Raw genomic sequence first — 17,786 nt, 5'->3', positions numbered from 1 at the left:
CTGGAGAAGAGGAGGCTGAGGGGAGACCTTATCGCCCTCTACAACCACCCGAAAGGAGGCTGTCAGTGAGGTGGGGGTCGGTCTCTTCTCCCTGGTAACGGGAGATAGGATGAGGGGAAATGGCCTCAAGTTGTGCCAGGGGAGGTTTAGGTTGGACATTAGGAAGAATTTTTTCTATGAAAGGGTTGTCAAGCATTGGAACGGGCTACCCAGGGAAGTGGTCGAGTCCCCATCCCTGGAGGTATTTAAAAGATGGGTAGACGAGGTGCTTAGGGACATGGCTTAGTGGTGGGATGGCAGATGGTGGGTTGGACTTGATGATCTTAAAGGTCTTTTCCAACCTAAACAATTCTATGATTCTATGATTAAGTAGTGGACAGGTACAGTTGGATTAGATCTCAAAGGTCTTTTCAACCAAATGATTTTATGATTCTTAGGTTGCAGTGCCAAACAAGTGCTGAAAAATAATTACTTCTCCTTGGCAACTCGTGCTCCACTATCCTGTTCAGAACAGCAGAGGGCCTGGAAGGGGTGTCACAGGATATAGAGGCACATGTCTATTAACAAAAGGCCATGGGAATCCTGAGATGCAAGCTCAAGAATGAGTGGAGGCATGAGGAATGAATCATGCCCTTCCCTGTCTACCATTTGCTTTTAAATATATCTATATAAAAAATCATCACAGTAAGAGACTTATGGAAAATCTTGACAAGGAATGTGAAACACTAAACTGCATCTAACAGGCAGTAACACTTAAAACATGTTTTGCAGCTCCTGTAGTTGCTAGCTTCAGACCCTCTTTTTAGCCTAATTTAAATTTTGACTTTGAAGTATCTCTTCTCAGGTCTCAGAGTATTCAAGTACACTCGTTTTACCTCTTCCATCAGGAATCTCACAGGTAGTCTCTCCTGCTATAATACAGATAGATTATCATTTAAGTATACTTATATATTTTTGTATCTGATAAATGATATGTGATTTTGAGAATATTCCAGTCCTCTACTTTGATTCCAACCAAATACCCACATGCTCTTGACAAACGACACTTCAGTACTATCTCTTTTGTCTACAAGTTCTAAGTTTTCTGCTCAATTGTACCACTGAAACTCAGCTCAAATTAGCACAGTTGCCATCAAGCAAAAGCTGATTAATGGTGTAGAAAGAAAAAAAAACAAACCACCCAAGACATAAGAGACCATCTAATTTTCGTAAGTGCATGAGAAGGCAAGTAACTTGCCTTGGCTGAAATTCGTATGAGACAGCTGTAGGTGTAGCACATACCTACACTTCAACACTTGGGCACTTTTCAAACCGCACATTCAGACCCATGCTGAAAATCTTTAAGGTGAGCATTGGGAAACAAGCAATGGATGACCTTCATTGTAGCAGCTGGGATCCACTCCAAATGCCACACAGATCACAGGCAGCATGGGGCTCTTATACTAAGTGCAGATTGCACTATAAACTGTTAGAGTACACATACCTGAATTAAAAAAAAGAGAAGAATGGCAACAGCCAAATGGTCTTCACATCTACACTGAAGTCTCTTTGAGACAGACCTCATCTCATATGAGCAAACTTCTCCCAATAAAATCATCATAATTCAATCTCTTGCTATATTCTCAGAAAAATCCCGAGTCCAAAACCAAATACCATATACCAAGGGAGGAACCATCCAGCTGAACAAAATCCAAACTTAGCCATCAATGCCATCATAGCTAACAGACACTTAAGCAGCAGGTTAACGCATACCAGCTGATCTAACCTGGAGAGCCAGGCCAGCCATTCTTAATAGTCTTCTCTGAATAATCCTGATGCTAATTGCTGGTTTTGTTTTTTAAAAGACAAAACAAGCCTTAAGAAAATACTACTGGGAACAAGAAAAACAACGGACTGCACTAAAGTGCAGATGTTTTATTATACCAAAATTTAAGAAAACCTCCAGCGTGCACTCAAAACCACTAGCATTATACCCACTAATAAATGTTGATCATATTTCAAATGCAAAGACAAATTCTGCTAATGAGTGGTGGAAAGGCAACATGTTTCCCTAAAAGACTTTCCTGATTGAGAATTTTTTCTCTAAGGCAAGCAATTTTTTTCACATGTAAATTTCTGGGAAAATGCAACAGAATACTATCTGTCAGACATCATAGAGCATTTCTTAATCCCACCACTCTCAAAGACAGCTGGTGGACAAAGGAATTTTTGAAAATCTGGCCACAGAAAAAAAGCTTCATCTGTTAATGCTGAGTTCTCTTCACAATCCATTTTGGATGTTTCTAACTACATAGAATAAGTTTGGATTTTTTTCTCTGTTGCTATCTTAATGGTATTTTCTCTTTTGACTGTCTTAAGACACTAAGTTATTTGCAGTAGGAATTCTGTTTTCCATCTTCACCGCTGTAATCCAGGCCTAGACAAACTTAAGACACTGGGCTGTTACCACAATATATTTCTATGACTAAATCCCTGTTTCCCCTTTGATCTGCTGAAGGACTTGCATATGAGCTTGCTAGCGTACTTGCTATCCTTTACATGCCTCCCCAGACTGAAAAGAAATGCTCTTTTTGATTGCTTTATTTCCCCACTGAAGTTATGTGTGCCTGTGGGACATCACTGTAGCCTCAGCAGCTCAGATCTTAACACATCTATCTCACTTGAAAGCATTCAGAGCATTTTAAGTTTTTCTCTCTCAAAAATACACAGAAACACATTTCCAAACCTTAAACTGAAATCTTATGAGATTTTGAAGACATTATTAGCTAGAGCTGAACACAGCTTTGGGGAAAGTCCTGGACTTTTCCAACATATTTCCAATGACATCCAAGAGTTTAGGAAGTTTTTAGGTGCTCACACTCTGCCTGAATAACTGAGACAAGAGCGGAATAACCATCGAAGAAAGTGCGAGAAGCTCAGAAGTAGACTACAAAAGGTTACCAGAACTTGCTGATACTTGGTCTGTAAATCCATCTGGAAATCGATCAAAAGGTGGATTTCTTCTCATGATGGTCTGACTTCTGACAAAGAAGTCTCCCTGACAGTATTATGAAATGTCTGCTTTAGGTGAGCAACAAGGAACAAAGGTATCTGCTATGCAATTTCTAGCGGGTACTCTCCTGGAGGTTGGAGGGTGTTCTTATTTATCTGAAAATCATCTGGCTCACCGCAAACCGACAGCACTTGAATGGGCCAATACCCTAGCCCTGCTGTATTTTAAGTGTCTTACCAGGTCAAATAGATTAAATACCTCAGCAATATTCACAGAGCAACCATTTTCAAGTACTGTTTAGCTTCTTGCTAATGAAAACAGCAGTTAACTGAACACATGTTCAGAGAGCATTTTAATAAAGTTAAGAAACATTTTTTAAAATGGGTAACTTTTATACTAACTGGGACTAACTGGTACCTGTGGTCTATATGGATTTCAGAGTTTTCTTATAACAACTTAGAGTTTCTTATTTATGTAAATGAGATTATCTGAAATTAATCTTCTCCATGTCTTAATTTCCATGAAGACTTTAAAAACGAAATTTCATTTAAAGTCAGCAACGCCTAAGTGCAATGGTAACTCAGTGCAATGGTTTAGTTAAGATTAACTTTAAAAAATTTTTCTTTCCATAAACCTTGGCAGCAGCTGTGAAATTTTTCTTAGATGTATACTGTGCTATACATGAAAGTTCTTACTCCAGGCTGGAAATGAGTAAGCTCCTTACACTGAAAGTAAGTGCACACAGTAGACATTTTTTCTGAATAATTAAAAAGAATTGAAAATTTTAATTTATATACAGACTTGCCTCTTTCAGCTAGAAATCCCACTAGAAAACCCACTGCTGGAAGGCCTTAAATAGCCCAAGGGAAGCGTTATTGTAACATCCTTCTATGAAGTTTACCTGCAGCTGTGTAAATGCTTCTCCAGCTCTTCCTGTAGCTAGGAGGCAAACTAGATCTGCTCATTAATAGCCACAGAGGGAGGGGAAATAACATGGACCTATACACAAGCCAGTCTAACACTGAAAACTCTTATTCGTTGGGTCAAACTGATTAACAAATGAGTATTGACTTGGAAATGAATGTACAGATTAAAATGTTTTCTTTTTTGTTTGTTTGGTTTTTGGTTTTTTTTGTTTGTTTGTTTATTTTTAAACTTCCAACTCACCTGAATAAACCCACCACTAAAACATGGTAGCAATTGTGATCTGGCATTTCAGGGTATGGGATTTCCAATGATTTAAAAAGTAGGACTATCCCACAATTTACATATTGTTTTCTGCATTTAGTTCAAAAATTCAGTTATTTTTAATGGTAAAAGGTATTTTAAAAATATTCTGTTGCTATAAGACACTGTCATAAGAGATTGTTGTCACAGCCAGACAGAAACAATGTAATTCTCCTGTTTGAATTATTTTTTTAAAAAGCTATGTTGTTTAAATTACACAGCATTTATTTTTCTTGGAAATGGGCAGAACAACATGACTCAAATACCATTTGTTATTGAAAAAGGAGATCAACCTACTAACCACAGTGGTATGTTTTTACACTGAGATAGCTTTTTCAGACTTCTCTCCAAATAGATTAAATGGAAATACCGTCAAGTATATTATAAATCGTTTAGTTTTTCTTTGTACATTAAGAAAGAAGAGGAAACAGCACAATATCTGGTGGAAGGGTTACGATGGTGTTTGAGGTATTGTTACCAGTGAAACACAGCATAACTATCACACTGAATTACAGGTCTCATGAATGCTGGGAGCTGCCCTTCACATTCAGATTACAGCAAAAGGTGGCCACGCAGCCTGCTCCACACATTGCAGGAAAACCTCAGCACCTATGGAGTCACATCTCAAAGCTATCCACTAATAACACAAACCACCATTCTTATTCCACTAATAATAAAAAAACACCATTCTTACTTCATTGTCATGTTTTGCATCCAATAACTTTCCAGTGCATATTCCTAGGAGACTGGAAGGCAGCACAACGTTGCTGTTTCCTCCTCAGCAACCAGGAGGTACCTGCAGTTTCCCCATCTACCTGTTAGGAAAGCATAACTGCATCTTCACCTGGCTATCGGGCAGAGCTCCGTTTTTAGAGAAAGTTGACAGTCCTGTTTTAGGACAGGCAGGACCTAACTCTGACAAACACTACAGGAATCACTCAAGAGCCAGCAAAAAAATAATCACTTCCATCACTACATATCTGTAAAAGCTGGATATTTTCTCCACACCAACTGCTAGGGTCTGCTGATGCCAGATTTTTATGGTGTCTTTCCGCCAACCTGCTGAAAATAAAATGCCTCTGTTTCTGAAAGTGGAAAACATGTTACGTTGCTGCATTTTATTCTGAGGGGCAATACACACACTACTTACACTTCCCAGCCATTGTGAGCAGGTTGCCTGGCTTAGTGTGTGATAAACCAGAGGCTAAGTAGACACCTCCTCTTTTGTTTTCATTTTCTAATATTCCTTTCACCACTTTGGAAGTGGCAAAAATAACAACACCCAAGACAAGAAGAACAAGATAGGAGGTCCAGCAGGTCGAGGGAGGTGATTCTGCCCCTCTGCTCTGGTGAGACCTCACCTAGAGTACTGCATCCAGCTCTGGAGCCTTCAGCACAAGAAGGACATGGAAGTGTTGGAGCAGGTCCAGAGGAGGGCCACAAAAGGGGGCTTGTAATAAAGATGAGGACAAACGTTTTAGCAGGTTCTATTGCAAAAGGACAAGGGGTGATGGTTTTAAACTAAAACAGGGTAGGTTTAGACTGGATATAAGGAGAAATTCTTTACAATGAGGGTGGTGAAACACTGGAACAGGTTGCCCAGAGAGGTGGCAGATGCCCCATCTTGGGAAACATTGAAGGCCAGGTTGGATGGGGCTCTGAGCAACCTGATCTAGTTAGCGATGTCCCTGCTCCTGCAGGGGGGTTGGGACTAGATGACCTCTAGGGGTCCCTTCCAACCCAAAACATTCTATGATTCTATGATTCTATGAAATACAGTTTAATTAACAACACAGACCTCATGCAAGTAAAGGAAAGTCCATTTTTAAATCAAGAGAATCTGTTTTCAGGCCAATTTGGAAACCACATAAGATAAACCGTTGCCTTAAACTGGGCAAGTCAAATTCTTCATTTTGTTTTAAAGAAAAAAAAAGTTGTATTGACTCAACTCTGAGCCCATACAGCATTGAGATTGTCCTGGTTCTGGCTGGGATAATTTTCTTCATAGTAGCTAGCATAGTGCTGTGTTTTAGATTTAGTACTAGAAGAATGTTGATAACACACTGATGGTTTTAGTTGTTGCAAAGTAGTGCTCAGACTACTTAAGGACTTTTTGAGCTTCTCCTGCTCGGCCAGGTGCATAACAAGCTGGGAGTACAGCACAGCTAGGACAGCTAACCCAAACTGTCCAAAGAGCTATTCCATACCATATAACGTCATGCTCGGGGGCGGGTTAGTCGGTTGATCGGTCACGGGGAGAGTGATTGCGGCTCCGGGACTGCTCGCGGCTCGGGATGGGCTGGGCATCAGTCGGTGGGTGGTGAGCAATTGCTTTGTGCATCATTCCTTTTGTATATTCTGTATATTCTGTTATCATTCTCATTATTAGTATTATTATTATTTTCTCTTATTAAACTGTCTTTATCTCAGCCCTCGGCTCTAACCTTTTATTTTCTTCCCGATTCTCTCCCCCATCCCACTGAGGGAGGGGGGGAGTGAGCGAGCGGCTGCGTGGTGCTTAGTTGCCAGCCGGGTTAAACCATGACAGAGATTAATCCATGATGCATTAACAAGCAAAAGATTATGATGTCACCACAAATGTTACAAAGTCACTATTTCCAAAAAAATAATAAAAGCAGAAAAACAGATTTACAGGAACCAGATGGGCCAAGTTAGGATTCTTTTCTTTTTTTCTTATTTTTCCTTTGAAGAATAGTAAGTAAAGCTATCCAATTTGCAATCACAGTGCTTGTTTTCTATATTGCTTATTAGTACAGCAAAGACTACATAAAATCGAATGACTACAGGTTTTAAAATAAAGTAACTTATTTGACTGAAATAATTCTGTGCATCTGTTTTTCGTTTTCAATTGTGTTCATATCAGTAGTGTGCTATTTTCATTTACTCATACCTCTGGGATTCAACTTTTTGCTTCTATCTTTACAGTCCTGGTATTACCATTCTACCATTATATGGTAAAAGGGATGGGGTGGAGGAGACAAACAAATAATAGGTGAAGCTGCAGCAAATGGCACAAGGATACAATCCCTTCCTGGAAAGAGGATTTTGTGGCGAACCATTTCTCCCATAATGCATCCCACAGACCATATATCCACTAGAACAGCAGAGACAGGGAAGTGAAGAAGGAGGGAAAAAAAGCAAAGTTAACTATGACATTTCACTCTTAAAGGAGGGGAAAAAGAGCAGGTTGATCAGAACAGTACAGTTTGTTTTGTAGTTTTGTGAGGTTTTTTTCATGTCTCACCAAAAGCTAAAATAAATAAGTAAATAAGTAAAAGCTGTGTCAGTCAGCTCAATGGTAGCTAGTAACAATGGTGGAAAAAGTTTAAAATCAACATTTTTGGGGAAAGGCCCATAGCTAGCAAGTAAAGATCAAGTAACAACCGCACAGACCTGTGATATACACTGAGTTTATGGTGAAAACACAACCTTTTATTTTTTTTTTTTTAAAGAAAAAAAATCAAAAGTAAAAAAAAAAAATCCCAAAGCTAGACAATGATCACCTGGAATAAATGCTATTTACAGCCAGGCAGTTTCTAGGCTTTGTCCTGCAAGACTTGAGTCTCTCTGCAGCAGTACACAAGAGGTTCCAAATGGAACTGCTCACACGAGTAAAGGCCGTATGGATAAATACCAGCCTTAAGGGTTATTTAAAACTCCTGCTTCAGGATTTATAACTATGTCCTATCTATAGGTTCCTATCTATATGTATCTGTCTGTACCTACATACCGACTGGGAAGAACTGGAGAGTGACATGTGTGGACTCTGCTTTTTACTGCATAGGTACTCAAAATAAATGCTAAAACAAATGCTTTGCAGGACAAGTACCAACAAGACTAAGAGCATTCCTTATCTTCCTGATCCCGCCTTCAGCTTTTAGATGCAATATGCACAGTTGTATTATCTGCTTGACTTGGGGGCGGGGGATGGGTGGGGGTAGATGGTTGCCCTTTCAGTCTTACAAGAATAAAGGCTAGATAGATAGTGACATGGTACACACAGAAAGAAAAGACTTTCCATGTGAAGGGAAAATAACTGCTTTCAAATGCTTTAAAAGGCTATGTTGTTTCTCAGCTTTGAATCCTCATGTCTGGTCATGTTTGACCTACACAACCAGTTTCTCCTCTTTTTCTTCCCCCCTTTTATCCTTCAAAAGCAATCTAAAACAAACCAAAGAAACAAACAAACAACTCATTTCTTGGTAAAACAAAATAAAGGTGAAATGTTCCATTTGGGAAAAGGAGGGTACAGGTATCAGGGGCATGGGACAGCAAGAGCATGCCTGAGGCAGTGGCAGAGTTTTTTTTCATAGTGACAGTTTTGGGACCTTCTACAAAATTGCAGCAAACTGGTTATAATTATGCATCTTTAGCCAACCAAGTGCAGAAAGGAAACGAAAGCAGTGAACAGTCCTTATACAGGCAGTGTACATAGTAAGAAGGGGAAAATAAAAAAAATAGGGGAGTTTCAGTAATGTGGCAGCGTAGGCCAGAGCAGGGAAGCAAAGAACAACCCTTTCTGTTGACTTCCTTGGGAGCTGGATCAGAGCCGCCAAGTAGACTGGCTCCTCAGACAGGTGACCTTCATTTTTAAATATTCTGTTTTCTTTCTCTGTTTACTTTATTTTTGCTTTGTAAAAGTAAGATGAGATCATTCATCTTGAGCCAGATTTATTACCCAGGGAAGTCAAAGGAAGTCTCTATGTTAACTTCAATGGGCATTTGACCAGGACCTTTAGATGTGGCAAACATTCTTAGTACCTTCCCAGCTGTGTACTTCATCGCAAAAGTGTGTCTAACTTTTTCTTGGTGTGACTTTAATCATGTGAAAAGCAAGTGCTTTCTCTGTCCTTTCAGGGACAATAACAACAACAATGGTAATCATCTACTAAACGTCTGGGGAGAAAAAAAAATAAGCGCAAAATAATTTATTTCACAATAAAGGAACTCTAAATAAGGAACTATCTAAAGCATGCTGAGCCTAGTTCAAATTTCTGATGGCACTTAAATATCAGTTACAAAGGAAGATTATTCCTTTTTCAGAAATTATTCTGTATGCTTAGTCTCTGCTTAATAATTCTCTACTTTTTAGACTTTCATATTAAAATGTGTACTGTAAACTCATAAACATTTCAAATAATTCATGCAGAGACTTGCTAATTTTGGAAGACGTGTGAGCATGCCTTTATTCTTGCTTAAGTCATGGAATCGGCTCCCAAAATCAGTTTCACCACCCTTTACAGGATGCAGCTGGCTGTTAGTAAAGGTTCTCCCACAGGTTAGCCAACTTCTTCAATGTAAGTTAAGTAGGAGACTTTTAAATAAATTCCTGGGTTTGATATTTGCTGTATTTGTCATCAAAAAGTCTCCTTCTCAAACAGACAAGTGGTAGCTTTTGACACCAGAATCTGAGTTGTGGCAGATTCTGCTCTGTTATATGTTATATCCCCTCCTTTCCTGCCTGGTCTACCTGGCACTCAGATGCAATTCTCAGTTTTGTTTCAAAATGAGAATCGCTTAGAAACTTTTCCCTTCTTTCCCTGCAGAATGTGAATTCTTCCTTACCCGCTTCTCTATAGCGAGCACCCCCTACCCTGCTATTCATGATCTTCCCAGGGACCAAGAGGTATCCAGATCCCTCACAGACTGTTCAGAGCAAAATCTATTTACGTCTAGGAAGGTTACATACAAATCAGATGCATGTTTTTTAGCTTCAGCTTTTTCCTGTTCTCTCCCACTCTACTTTCCATTTAAAAAAAGACTCAAACTGCAAAATGTATGCCTAGATTTTGACCACATGAAACCTGTCAGCAAAACCTGGGACTTTACTTAAAGCTATCATAAAGACAGAAACCATTCCTATAATTCAGATTTGGAAAAATTCTGGAAGCGCTAGGATTCCCTTTTTCAATTCCCTATTTTTTTCTTCCCTCAAACAATTCACAGACCCAGACTCCAATTTAGAACACATCACTCTTTCAGCAATTCCAGTCGTTTCCACAGTTTCAGAGTCACAGAACGCAAAGACATTCTGGTCAGAAGAGCTAATTGTATTTCTTAAGTTCAACCATAACTAAGAACAAGTTTCTCATTACTCTGCAATCCCACACTGACAAATTCACCAGCATTACATCCCAAATACATCCTGTAGCTGCAGTACACAGCAGTGAGAAACTCCTCTAAATGACCTGCCTTTTAGATTCAGGATGTCATTTCCCATTACGTTTTCTTTTTCTCCTGGTGCCCCTCACAATTGTAGAGGCAGACCTTACATTTCAGGTCGTGCTGTGCTTTGCTGTGAAATTGCAGTCCTACCGTTCTCCTTGTAGCCCATTCCCAAGATGACCTCTGGTGCTCTGTAGTAACGTGTCACCACATATGGAGTCATCATGAAGCTAGTGCCTGCAGTCCTGGCCAGTCCAAAATCCAAAATCTTCAATGTGCAGTCAGATTTTACCACAATATTACTTGGTTTTAAATCCTGCAGAAGATAGTGAAGAGACTTTTGTTTATGACTGTCCTTCAAAAAGCCAGGCACAGCTGTGATATGCACAGAAATTTTAGGTCACCCTTCAAATATTCTTTTACTTTTCTGACACTTACAGTTATTATCAGAAATACTTGTAAATACACAGCAAAACCTTGCTACTGTTTCTCTAGCAAACTCTTCTGGATGGTGTTTTAACTTGGCGTACTGTGGGGCTTTACCTGGATAGCAGGAGCCTAATGGTGTTATATTAATTGCATTTAGCAGTTCAAGAAACTAGGATTAGTATTAGAGTACATTTTGCGTATATATATATTTTTTTTAATGCTGTGAGCCTAACAGATTCATTCCAACTGTACGTGTGGAGATATCTTAATGCTTCATTTATAGTAATTCAACTCATCCTTTGCTGGGTGACTATCTGGAAGCCAAATTTATCATCCTTTGCTAAACATACAACATGCCAGGAAACAAGACCTTTGTATACTGTAAATCAACATTTACTTTGTAACCCATTTTATCAGCCCTTCTTTTCTTTCTATCATAATGGAGGGAAATATTTTTGGATTTGTTTTTTTCAGCTGGAAATCCCAAATTAGTAAAAGCACATTTCAGTAAAGAAGTTAGCCCAGGATATTTTCAATCCATTCAGAATTGCCTCCTGCTCAGTCATATGAGCTGTTCCCTCTGTTGTCTACAATCACACATAGCGCTACCTCTGGCATTCACAGCCAGGTACCACATCCTTACCAGACGCAGCACTCCAATGTGGAAAAGCAGGATGAGAGGATGCTTTTAATATAGACTTAGCAGTCTTTCCATTTGTTTTAGCCCACATAAATGATGAAAGATGCCAATTCCATATGCCCTGATCAAGCAATACTTGGACCACAATATGACATCAATTCAAACTATCTGAATGTCACGCATGGTAGATGTAGCCAGCTGCATCTTCAGGAGAAATAACATTTCTCTACATGTTTCAGAGATCATAATAATTTTGATGATTTCCAGTCCTTATTATTCAGTTGGGGTTTTTTTTTAATAATCACATTACCTTTTTGTCTGATTAAGTTCACAAATAATCTCATTCCTAACACAAGCATGAAGCTACTCTGCTAAGGGGATGGACTTTGACTTGTAAGTTTATAGTTATTTGCAGTACACAAGAAACTCAAGTGGTTTCTAAGACTTCATGATGATGTCATATGCTGCCTTAGGTTTTGAACCAAAGGCCTCTTACCCTGTGAATAATTCCCGCAGAGTGAAGATGCTTGATACCACAGAGCATTTGGTACAGTAGGTAAGACATTCGCTCATGGTCTAGCTCCATCTGAATGACCTGGCATAGATTGGCATCCATTAACTCCATTACTAGGTAACTGAATGAAAAAGCAAAATCTCAAGGTTATTGTCTGTGTTGAAGAGGAACCACAGCATCATCTCAAATAAGTAACAATGCCTTTTCTTGCTTCAGAATTCACTTTATTTCTGATTACTGGGAGTAACACAGCTGGAGACCGGGCCCACTCACAACAGTACCATTGTGGTGTTTGTTTCTCGCTGCACCATCTCACTGCAGAGACACCAGTCTTTTAGAGTCCCAGCAAAACAGGTGGATTGCTGGCCCTGTCTTGGTGCATTCCCCCTGACAAAGACTGCACCCTACATGGGCAAACAGGCAGCATGACACTGAAACATGCAGGAAACAGAAGAGCCACAAGCACCAAATGACATGACTGCTTGGCCCTTCATCATTATGAGGAATGGCTACCACAGTACATGTAGGAATCAGAGAGTAGCAGAGATGTCCAAAAGGCCAAAATATGGATCCTGATGCAAAAGGTCTCCTCCTTTCCTTAGGAAAAATCATGCTAAGATTGCATGACTTAACACAATTCTCATTACAACTAATTTCATTCAGGGCAGGTTCATAATATGCACAGTAGTGCTTGTGCAATAGGGCAATGTTCAGCAAAGACGCTAGTTGTCCTCTACACCTAGCACTAGTTCCCCAGGCAAGTCATTTTATGCAGTCAAAGGTTATATCAAAACAAATATGAAATGGGGAAACACTTCACATCAGTTTCTTTTACAGGAAATTATTTCAGAATGAAGCGCCACATTTCAAAACCTCACACGCATCAGGGAGTCACATAACAGTCATCATTTCCCAAGCAAACTAATAACACAAAAGCAGACCTTTTTAACTACTCATACCCCTTCCTCTGCGTGTGAAGGCAAACACAAACACACTGACCTTCTCAAGAAGAGCCTCCAGCAGGCTTTGCACACTGTTACAGTGCTTAGGAAACATGGTATTTGGCACCTTGTAAGTGTCAAAAGTGCTCTCAATATGGGAATGCAGAATATCTGTCTACCTACAGCATAGACTACACATGATCTTTTTTAAAGGGGCTTAAAACCTTTGTATTTTGCTGGGTTATTGCATTCAAGGTACCCTATAATGCCCCACATGTCTCTAAAGCTTTAGTTTATTAATGCCCGTGTTACTTACACATCCTGGAACTCCTCCAGAGATTTCTGTGGTGTGAAGACATTTAATAAACTGATAATCTGAAAAGCAAAGTGAGACAAAAAGATGAAGAGAAGTGATAAACATAAGCAGTTGAACCAATTTTTAAGTGTGTGTTAAAGGATAAACTCTGCTTTTTCTCTGCTCAATTTATACTGACACTTCTCACTTTATGGAACAGTAAAAAGTCAGCAACATTCAAAATAAAATACCACAGACCTCTAAGATTTCTTCTAGGTGCACTTGAAATGGTTTCTCAGAGAATGATTAGTGATGATCCGTCACAAACCAAAATGCTAAGGGTGAGAGTCCTCTGAATTTTGAGGTTACGGGTTCAAAGACCAACTTCAGCTCAATCTGGCACAGCAGTCCTTGTGCTACAGCCAGAAATTTCTTACATATGAAGAATGCTCGAACTTCCTTCTTTCTGACATGGCCCCAATTCCTTTGAGGACACACACTGACACAAATTCCATCATGAGAGGTACTGCCTTTTAGTAGAAGCATTTTAAAGCAGTAGACACATTCTGTGCAAGGACATGTTGCATGCTGCAACTCCTTTTTTACCTTTTTTTTTCTCAAATGGCTATTGTATTACATGGATAAGAATACGTGAAACAGCACAGAAGAAATACAGGACCTTAGAGATCTGAATTTCCTGTGCTTTCCTTCTGTGTGGGCAACAGAGGTAGAAGATACCAGCACGGCCACCATGAAGACAACATCTGAATGTCTCCCTCCCTGCCTCCATCACCTCTCTAGGCTTTCTAATAGGAATGGTTAGATATTCTTTCTGTCTACTCCACATATTTTGACTGATTCTTGCCTCCACACAGGTGCCTTTACAATCCTCTCCTGCCTTTGCACTTTCCTGTACAGATTAAAACTCTGACCCCACCAATGTGGTGTTGCTATGAGCTTTTATGCAGTATTTTTAAAATTATATATCTAAAATTAATACCGCTCCTGCTGCCCTCTGCTCTTTCCAGTCAATTAAAAACATGAAGTGAGAATGCATCATTCTTTCACCTGCAGGGAGAACTACTCACTCATACCTGCATTTTCAAAGCCCTGTACATTGGCCTGACTGAGGGCAGTTTCCATCCAAGTCAATAGGAAAGACACAGGTACAGTCCTGATCAACACAGTGGAAATGTAAGGATAAGTCAATGCCCAGAAGTGGGGCAGAGGACACTACAGGTGACCTGCTCTTTGCCATTTTAGGATCAGTCCTTTTTCTTTCCATGAGAATTTCTGATTGAGAACAAGTGTCAAATCTCACCTTACATCATAACTTTTCAAGCTCATTTATGCTTTGCATAAGGAGAGAGTCATTGCAGGATCTGAGGCAAAAGTAAACATGCAGCAAACTGAAAAAAATCACTGCTAATGAAAAGGAAGGGGAACAGAGGTATGGCACCAACCCACAACAGAAATTGAGGAATTGTAGGAAAGCTAAATCCTTCGGAGATCCCTCGACAATGCAATGGGGCAATCCTACATATTTCACTACAAAAAAAGCAAGTTTATACAGTGTCAGGCAGATAGTTCTAACTAGATGGTTACGATTAACATATAGTCCTGGAATAACTCTTTTGCTGCAGTGCAGGAATATTTTCATTTGTTATGGATACTAGATGTTATACAATAGGTAGCAGGTATAAGAAGCAGGAAAGTTTAGAAGCTGCTAGTGCTGTATATTCCAACATCAACACCATGATTAGAAGGAATGGCACAGTGTATTGAGGCTTCAGAGTTCCTGGCTCCACGACATTAGCTTGCACACAAATATGCAAGAATGGAAAAGTGCTTTTGGTTCTTAATTTTCTTTGACCGTTTTGCAGCAACCTTCACCATGACAGCCCCTCGTCTTGTACAATCTATACAACACATCTATATGACTAGGCCTCAGATGAAGTACAGAATAAGGATCAACACTTGTGCAATGAATACTCCACCTCAACAGACACTGATTTTGAGTGACAAATCCCAGTGACAAGAGGATGGAGCAAGGATTCCAACAACCACTTATGCATTTCTGCATAAGGACTTGACACAAACGTATTCTGCTCTCTCCCCTTCTATCACCCTAACACTACTAGTGGAACCCACATTTGGCATAGCCTTGAAATAAGCACGTGGAAGATCCTCACTCTCTCATGTGGGCATATAGCACCAGAAAGACTGTAGCCCTTGAGCATAATCTACTTTTCATTTTTTTCTGTTTCAAAGAGACATCCAACAAAGCAATTTTCCTTCTAACAAACCAATTTACATACCATTTCTCTGGTTACCTACTGAAAACTTACATTTTTATGATTCACGCACTTCATGAGGACCAGTTCCCTGTAAGCTCGCTTGGCATGAGTTTGGTTCTGGAATGGTCTGCTGAGCTTCTTAATGGCCACGTTTCTGTCAAGGACAGCATCATATGCAGCACTGCAGTAATTACAAACACAGGGGTTATATGCATCTTAGAGGATATCCTGCATTTCTCATGGCAAATTCCTGAGCCTCAAGTTTACTATTGCCTTTTTTTCCACTGAGAAAAATACTGTGACAAAAGGAGGAAAGAGTTTCTAGTGAGAAAAAAGACGACATCAAAAGGAAACATTTACCACCACGTCAGCAGAAGACAGCATGCACCACTACTTCTGAACTCCAGTTCCATAGGAAATTAACACTTATTTTCAAGGGGTGGGAAAAAAAAATTAAGTAGCTTCAAATAAAAATACAATAACACCTGGATGAGACAAGAAATTGTTTCATAAAGCAACTCTCTGTGCATTGGGTACAGCGGAGAGGCTTTTGCTTTTTCTGTCATGATTAAGGACACCTTCACCAAGTGGCTCAATGAACAATTGCCCACTTTATCTAGAATGAAGTTTCTATTTTCCTTATATTTCTCATAGAATCAAGTTATTTAATTATTCTTCAAGACCATGCAATCCAATTCCAAGAACATATGTAGAAACAGAACCATTTCACAACATTTCTTCACCATTTCCTTCTGATAATGAAAAAAATTTGTTACATATGCTTAGTTAAAAATTTTGAAAACATGAAATACAGGCAAAGTGGGCCTTTAAAGCTGGGCTTCTAAAATTGTCCTTAAACTTTTAAATGTTTTGTATAACCTCCAGTTATTTTGATAATCTTTACCTCCTATGTAGCTGAAACACTTATTTTGGTGGTTTAAATCTGACTACACAAATTTTCAATTCTACATTTCACAAGCCACATTAAGTCTCAGAAACATTATCAAATGGACAGCCCTCAGACCCTCTTCCTGATTTTCCCTTTTACCAAGAATGAGGAAAGCCGTGACACAAGTTTTTTTGCTACTCCATGAAGAGTAACAGTGCATGTCCTAGAAGATAAACCAAACAAACCACTAGTTGCTCTAAAAATAATGTTTTAAGCATTTAATATTCAAAATTCTGTATTTTTTTTATTAATTCCTGCTTATTGTAGACATTCACTGACATTTACTTACAGAGTCTTACTAACCAAGTACAGAGCAGAAAGCATGCAAGCATCAGAAGCTTAGTCACAAAGCCAACAAAAACGTACAAGTGCTCTAAATAAGTAAAAAAAGTGTTGGCAGTGTATGTCTTAGAAACCACACAGGTGGAGAAGAATAAGAAATACTTCAATTACACCACTCCTACATAAATAACACACCAAATACATCCCACAAATAAGAATAATTGCTTGCTAAAGGTGATGAGGAGTTTAGCGAAGAATGCTTTAGTCCACTGTTGACATTTGGGGCAGGATTTTCCCTGAAAATATGTTCAGAGGGAAAAAAAAAATTCTCATGACTGCCCTTGCAGGTATTCTGAAACTGTCAGGAAGTTCCATTTTAACACTTTCATAGTGAAACCATTTCAGATCAAAATGCTAATTTGCAGAAAAAAAAGTAAAAATAAATACCAGATCTCCCCAAATTATCAACAGTGTGAAATGTACTGCACCTGGGCAGGAATAACACCAGACTCCATTACACACTTGGAGGCCGACAGCCTGGAAAGGAGCTTTACAAAGAAGGACCTAGGGGTCCTGGTGGACAACAAGCTGAACATGAGCCAGCAGTGTGCCCTTGTGGCAAAGAAGGCCAACAGCATCCTGGGCTGCATTTAGGAAGACTGTTGCTAGCAGGTCAAGGGAAGTGATCCTTCTGCTCTGTTCAGTGCTATTGGGGCCACATCTGGAGTGCTGGGTCCAGCTCTGGGATCCCCAGTACAAGAAAGATAAGGACATAGTGGAGCAAATCTACTGGTGAGCCACAAAGATGATTAGGGACTGCAACATGTGTCATACAAGGAGAGGCTAAGCGAGCTGGGGTTGTTTAGCCTGGAGAAGAGAAGGCTCAGATAGGGATCTTACCACTGTTCTTAAGTATCTGTTGGGAGGAGTAAAGAAGACGGAGTCAGACTCTTCCAGTGGTCCTGAGCAACCTGCTCTAGCTGACTCCACCTGGAACGGGCAGGTAGGACCAGGCGCTCTCCAACATCATCCAT

At 39.6% G+C, this 17,786-nt stretch overlaps 1 protein-coding gene across 1 annotated transcript in view; it reads right to left on the bottom strand.

The window, feature by feature from the left end:
* MAPK10 (mitogen-activated protein kinase 10) overlaps positions 1 to 17,786 on the bottom strand; it is a gene marked incomplete at its 3' end in the record, with an annotated part of 78,941 nt that overhangs the window by 28,921 nt on the left and 32,234 nt on the right. The window contains exons 3-6 of the mRNA XM_009647486.1: positions 15,573 to 15,702; positions 13,246 to 13,304; positions 11,971 to 12,109; positions 10,556 to 10,721 (exon numbers count right to left, since the gene is read on the bottom strand). Of these exons, the coding sequence (XP_009645781.1) occupies positions 10,556 to 10,721; positions 11,971 to 12,109; positions 13,246 to 13,304; positions 15,573 to 15,702 (494 nt within the window). The remainder of the gene's footprint in view (positions 1 to 10,555; positions 10,722 to 11,970; positions 12,110 to 13,245; positions 13,305 to 15,572; positions 15,703 to 17,786) is intronic.

Source organism: Egretta garzetta, unplaced genomic scaffold (assembly GCF_000687185.1).
Source record: "Egretta garzetta isolate BGI_Z169 unplaced genomic scaffold, ASM68718v1 scaffold89, whole genome shotgun sequence".
NCBI classification, from domain to species: Eukaryota; Metazoa; Chordata; class Aves; order Pelecaniformes; family Ardeidae; genus Egretta; species Egretta garzetta.
Note: the sequence above shows the minus strand (reverse complement) of the source record. Positions and strands in the feature narration are given on the sequence as shown.